The 6,366-nt window shown below is 52.6% G+C and overlaps 1 protein-coding gene across 2 annotated transcripts; it reads right to left on the bottom strand.

Annotated features, from left to right (window-relative positions):
• Positions 1-1,496: 1,496 nt before the first annotated feature.
• FNDC4 (fibronectin type III domain containing 4) lies at positions 1,497-4,900 on the bottom strand. Of its 2 annotated transcripts, XM_001158005.6 has the most exons (7): positions 4,506-4,900; positions 4,170-4,326; positions 3,974-4,089; positions 3,550-3,754; positions 3,004-3,093; positions 2,280-2,404; positions 1,497-2,092 (listed from the first exon to the last, which is right to left on the bottom strand). In XM_001158005.6, the coding sequence occupies exons 2-7, from the start codon at positions 4,300-4,302 to the stop codon at positions 2,057-2,059; spliced, it is 705 nt and encodes a 234-aa protein (XP_001158005.1). In that variant the 5' UTR covers positions 4,303-4,326; positions 4,506-4,900; the 3' UTR covers positions 1,497-2,056. The 2 variants fall into 2 exon arrangements, with proteins under 2 accessions (XP_001158005.1, XP_009440469.1); XM_009442194.4 differs by lacking the exon at positions 2,280-2,404 and having other exon boundaries at positions 4,506-4,588.
• Between the last annotated feature and the right edge of the window lie 1,466 nt (positions 4,901-6,366).

The raw sequence follows: 6,366 nt of genomic DNA, 5'->3' as shown, positions 1-6,366 counted from the left end.
GATACTATAACCTGTCACACTCCCATCCCAATAAATGACATTTATTCTCAGAATCTGAAAGATGAGTGTTTTGGAACTAGCTGCCAAAGAAACGTAAGGTACCCTACTTCCTAATTGGGTAATGGTGGGTTAAAGACTGCTGTTTACATTGGAATGTTTTTACGGTTCAGTTTGTTGTTGTTGTTGTTTTGAGACAGTTTCATTCTTGTTGCCCAGGCTGGACTGCAATGGCGCGATCTTGGCTCACTGCAACCTCTGCCTCCCGGGTTCAAGAGATTCACCTGCCTCAGCCTCCCAAGTAGCTGGGATTACAGGCATGCGCCACCACGCCCGACCAATTTTGTATTTTTAGTAGAGACAGGGTTTCTCCATGTTGGTCAGGCTGGTCTCAAACTCCCGCCCTCAGGTGATTTGCCCACCTTGGCCTCCCAAAATGCTGGGATTACAGGTGTGAGCCACCGTTCTCGGCCTGTGGTTCAGTTTTGAGGGCAGACCTGACTTGGCTCACCCGATAGGTTGTCTTGTGATACCTGGGGTTAGAGATTGGTTAAGTAGAAAAGAGACTGACTTGTTGATCTTTGGAGTCCCGTTCAGAATTTTTGGCCTATCTTCTACCATACCAGAGAGATTGAAATGCAGAAAGGAGTTATTCATAAGCCTGCTCTGAAATGATCCAAAGTTGGGAAGATCTGTAACTCTCCAGGAAGTGTAACATATGCTCTCCAGACAGACTGTGGGTCCAGAAGCCTTCCCCCACAGTGGTTTGCAAGTGTCAACAGGTGTTTGTCTCATGGCCACCAACCACCCCTTAGAAAATAGGAAAGAGCAGAGGACAGCCCCTATTTTCACAGGAAACAAGTAGGCCTCAGAGCTCAAATGAGAATTATTTTGACAGGGGAGTCCCAACCCCTCAGTTTTATTTTCAGAATCCTCCTCTGGATATGGTGGCAGAGCATGAATATAAACTCATTTATGAATTACAGTTATTACTGACTTTGACTGACTAAACAGAGACAGAGATGAAAGGGAATGCAAAAGAGGGAAGAACAGACACAGGAACACATAGGACAGGAGCATGTGGCACCAAGGAATCCATGAGTGTAGATGTCCTTTCATTAGTCCCCAAGACACTGCTTAGTCCTTTTCTGACCATTAGCCCAGGGTTGATGGAGGAGTCAGAAGAGTAAGTGGTGAGGAGCTGTGCTGTCAATGCAAGCAGTGAAGATAAAAAGGCTACTACCCTCTCATATGATATGTCTTAGTTTTCAGTGGTGCAGGAACTTATATCTTTCTCTTCTCTTTTTCCCCTTCTCACCCAACAAAGCAAAAGAATCTGGGGTTAGTTTTCTATACCTCTTCTTCCTGGCCCTATCCTAGGGTGGGGTATTATCACACCTTGCAATGCTCCTGTCAAGTAGGTGATGGTGTAAGGGGCCCTTGGAGGGTCAGGAGAGAGACAAGGTGAGGAAATGTCTTCAGCATACTATACAGTCAGCTCCAGTTTGTCCAAGAACCTTTATTGGAAAAATGTCCAACAAGTGATATCACTAGCAGCTGAAGGGGCTGCCAGGTGAGAGGGGGAGCACCTGAGGCTCCATGGAAGACATTGGAGTAGTGCAGTGCAGCATCTGCCTCTAGTGTCAGACAATTCCTTTTATTTGCTGGGGTAAGAGGAGTACCCACAGAAACACCCCTCTCTGAGGCCCAGAGGCAAGATGTGGGGCAGCTGGGGATGCTCAGAGTCCTGATACAGGTGAAATGGGGCCCCCATTTGGGACCTAATGGAGTAGGGTACAACTAGTGACTCTCCCCTGGACCGGGGAATGGAAGGAGATATCCCATCTGATATCCACTCCCCAGGTCCAGGGGCACAGACTCTAAACAGACCTACCTTCTGGCTCTGCTCACAGTGGAAAGAGGATGGGTACCAGGCCTGAGATTGTGGGAGTGGCATTACCCTCTGGGAGTCTCGGGCAGATCACCATCTTGGGCTCCCCCTGACCCCATCCCTATCCCCAGTTGTTAGTGCATCTCTCTTCTGGGTGTGTTTCTTCACTCAAACGTCGATGGTGTTGATAGATGGTGACTTTTTCTGTGAAAGAAAATGGCCTGAGTCTCAACTTCAGGAAGGTAATAGGTGCCACCCTTTCTCTCCAGCCTCCCCCATCCCAGATCTTCCATTCTCCATCTTTTTCTGCCCCTCTTTGACCTTCTTCCTTTCCCTGGCTGCCCCTCAGGGGCAGAATCACCCTTTCCGCCCTCACTGGCCCCCACATCACCTGTCTTGTCCCCACTGGCCTTCCCTGAGGACTCTGTTCCGGCCCCTTTCCCTTCTCCTTGGGATTGTTGTTGGAGTCATTGTCCTTGATGATGTCATACTGACGGCAGAACAGCCCAATTACAGCTGAAACACAATACAGTCTGAGCCTTCATCTCCACTTCCCCCCTCATAGGGAGATACCTACGTAGCTTCTAGAAAATCCATGAAGAACATCCTGAATTCCTGGTGCCCATGCAGTCCTCCTCTCTGGGCTCTCAACAGCCTCCTCTCCCTCTCTTCAAAGTTCAAATCATCCCTCCTGAACTAAGTATCTCCCCACTCCACTCTATTTCTCTTTTTTTTTTTTTTTTTTTTTTTTTTGAGACAGAGTCTCGTTCTGTTGCCCAGGCTGGAGTGCAGTGGCATGATCTCGGCTCGCTCACTGCAACTCCCACCTCCTGAGTTCAAGCAATTCTTCTGCCTCAGCCTCCTGAGTAGCTGGGGTTACAGGCGCCCTCCAACACACTCTGCTAATTTTTGTATTTTTAGTAGAGACGGGTTTCACCATGTTGGCCAGGCTGGTCTCAAACTCCTGACCTCAGGTGATCTGCCTGCCTTGGCCTCCCAAAGTGCTGGGATTACAGGCATGAGCCACTGTATCTCTCACTTCTTTTTCTCCTGACAACCTTTGCCACCTCACACCTTTACTGAGTCCCTGGTCCCCTGTCTAGCTGCTTACTCACCAGCCCACATGAGCAACACCACCACAATGATGACCACTTCCCCAGTCTGCAGTGGCCGCTCTCCATCCAGACCTTCCACTGTGATGTCACCTGAGAAGGGAGAAGGCAGAAGGCAGACTCCAGGTTACTGGGGAATAGCTATCTATGCAGACATGCAGGATGGAGATGCTGGGGATTAGAAAGGGTAGACCCATCATAATGTTGCCCTTGGAGTGTAGGGTAGCCCCTCCCTGGGAGGAAGCCATTGGTGGACAGGTGGTTAGCGACCAAAAAGCGGGATGGCTGCAGGTTAATTACTCACTCATGCAGGCTGCAGCTGATGTGAAGTTGGGTAACAGGAAGCTTAAAAGGCCTTCCCCCGAACAACTCAATACCAGCCTGTCTATACCCAATCCCCTTCCCACCTGCTTTTCTTTCCTTTCCTGGCAGTACAATGAATTAAATCATCCTATTCAACTCAGCTAGTCTGTTGCTTGTCTTGGGGAAGTAAGTAAGAGGCTGCAAGCCAGGTAAGCAGCCAGAGAATCCAATAGCACAGATCCTCACCTGGGCTTGAACTGTTTGTAGGTAGCCGGTCAGAACCCTTGAGAGTTCGGAAGTGCACCCGGGGCCCTGGGGGACTCTCTCCCCGAAGGCCGATGCTCCTGACCTGCACTGTGTAGTCACTGTCTTCAGCCAGGCCCCAGAGGGCACAGGCCCGGGTGGTGGTGTTCACCTCCCGAATCACACGCTGCCCGGGGCCATTCTGCCGCTGCAGGGAGATGAGGGGAGAGGAGGACAGCCTCACCCCAGTGCCAGGCCACAAGGCTCAACCAGAGACTCTTCAACATCCAAGCACTCCGGGGGAGTAGCGTGAAAAGGGCAGCCTGAGCCAGGATACGCCAGCTTCTAGATCCCCCCCCCCACTTAAGTGAAGAAATGTGCCGAAATCCAAGGACACAGGTTGGGGGAGCAGAAGGGTGATTCATACTTGCTGGGAAATGGAGTAGCCAATGACAATGTTGCCTTCTGGGACGTCCCAGGACACAGTGGCCGAGTTGGCTCTGAGGTGAGTGACCGTCACATTCACAGGAGAGGGAGGCCGGTCTGCGGGAGCCAGGGTGTTTAACAGGTTTCACCCATTGACTAGCTGTGGTTGACCCTCAGCCCCGTTCCCCTTTACTTACCTGCTCGCACGAAGCCCAGGTCACAGCTGACCAGCAGGAGGACCGTGGGGCTTAGATATGGGGAAAGGGGCACCAGCGAAGCCATGTCCCCACGGAGTCCGCTGGGGGGGGAACTGTGGCATCCGCTTGGCATCCGCTTGACATCCAGGCGGGGCTCCTGGAGATGGCAGGAGTTGTGGGGGGTCAAGGACTGCCCAGAACGCACGGAGGTGGGGGGGGGGGGCAGCAGCTCTCCTGGGCTCCCCACAGCTCACAACAGCCCTATTTTCTCTACGCCCTCCCGCCCCCGCATTGCCCGGGCGGCCCCAGAGTGCGGTCTGCCCTGCCCACACCCACCTCCGCCGGTCCTCGCGGTTGGTCAGGCCTCCGGGGGCTGCTCGGTGCCCAGAGGGCGGCCCATCGCCCGACTCGGTGGCGCTGCCCCTACCCCATCCCGGCGCGGGCCCGGCGACGCGGGCAGCGCGGGGCCGAGCTGCGGGCGGAGCGGGCGCGGGTCTGCGGAGCCCCCAGGGCTCGAGCGGGCCACGGAGTCTGTCCGGGAGCAGGGGGCGTTGCCCGGACGCTGGCCTGGGTCCCCGGTGCGGGAGGCAGTGCGGCGGCCTCCGCCCGCCCCTGCAGCGGGATGTGACCGTCCCGGAGAGCCAGCCGCCGCCTTCTGCAGCGCTGGCCCCGCTCGCTCCGCCGCAGCCCGGCCGGGACGCGCGGGCCCGCCCCGCCCAGCCGGGGTTCTCGCCGCCGTCATTCCCCTCCCGCCCCCTCACTCCCGTCCTCTCGGGGCTCCTCCCACGACCCTCCCAATGGCGCCTCCGGAGCCCCCATCCCTTATCCCTTCTCTCTCCCAGCTGAAGCGGACGAGTCGGCGGGGGCGTGGGGGGTGAGACGCGGGTGCTAGGGTCTCCGGCACCTGGGAGATCCCCTTCCTCCCCGCATGGAAGAGCCAAGTTGGGAAGAGGAATTCCACCTCCAGTGCCCGAGGGGCTAACAGGAGAGGGGAGAGAGTGAGGGAGATAATAATTGCTTTAACAATCCCTTACTTGTAGACTGCGTCAGCTTTTAAGTCTCTTTCCCATTCATAATCTCATTTAATTCCGTTCGCTTTCTCATTCATTCTTTCATTTATTCACCAAATATTTATTGAGCATCTCCTATGTGTCTGGCATTATATTAAAACCTGGAGATACAGTGATTGTTAAGAGTGTTGGGCTTCTCGGGAGAATCAAAGCGCAAAGACCTATGGCTTTTAAAAAAAAATTATTATTCCTTTCTTTTCTTTTTTTGTTTTTCTAAAGCTCTACCACTTACGGTGTGGTTTTGGAGAAACTGGTTTATCTGTGCTTCAGGTTTCCCACCTGTAAAGCAAAGCGTGTGAAATCTCACAGGGTTGTTGTGAGACTCAAATGAGACAATGTTGGGGAAAGATCTTTATAAATCTCACAACACTATGTGACTGGATGATGAAGATTAATTTGCACCAATCTGTTAGTTACTTCTTTGTTCAATAATATGTAAGCCCTTACATTATATCATGCTTTGGTTGAGCTTGAAATCTGAATTGAGAACCTGGGTGTGAGTCCCAATTTGTCCAGCTGTGTGATCTTAAGCAACCAACTAAACTACTCTGAGCCTGTTTCATCATCTGAAAAATGAGGGTGTCAATATTGACCAACATCTTAGTGTTGGTGTATCCAATGAGATACTGTCTGTGAAAAGTGTGTTGTTCAGTGTAAATAAATGTTGGCTAACATTGTATTTAGGGCAGATTCTTTGGTTTCTAATTCTCAATGCAGTATTTCTGTTTCTGTGGGATTTTTCCCGCTGTAATATCCAGTACAGTGTATGCACACTTGGGGCTCAGAAGCTTCTACTGCCTTCCTTTCTGAGAGGAGAGGATAAAATGGGACCAGTGGGACTGACTGTGCGTGCTGAGCATGTGATCAAGCCATGGGCCAGGTCCTCTGACTTGTGCTGACTTGGTGACCCTGATCTCTGGCCTCGGAGGACACTTGCCCAGGGATTCTCACTGCCGTGGGTGTTGTCCTGCACTCCCAGGCTCCAGGTCCTCTGTAGAAGAGGGCATTGTCCCGGTAGGGCAAGAGTCCCGAGCCTCAGGTCTTCCTCTTCAGGGGCCAAAGCAGAGGCTGGCGAGTCAGGGTGCTTGCAAAGAGGAAGCCCAGGAGTTTCCCTGGGGTTACCAGAG

This window comes from Pan troglodytes, chromosome 12 (genome assembly GCF_028858775.2).
Source record: "Pan troglodytes isolate AG18354 chromosome 12, NHGRI_mPanTro3-v2.0_pri, whole genome shotgun sequence".
Classification (NCBI taxonomy): Eukaryota; Metazoa; Chordata; class Mammalia; order Primates; family Hominidae; genus Pan; species Pan troglodytes.
This window is presented reverse-complemented; position numbering and strand designations above follow the sequence as displayed.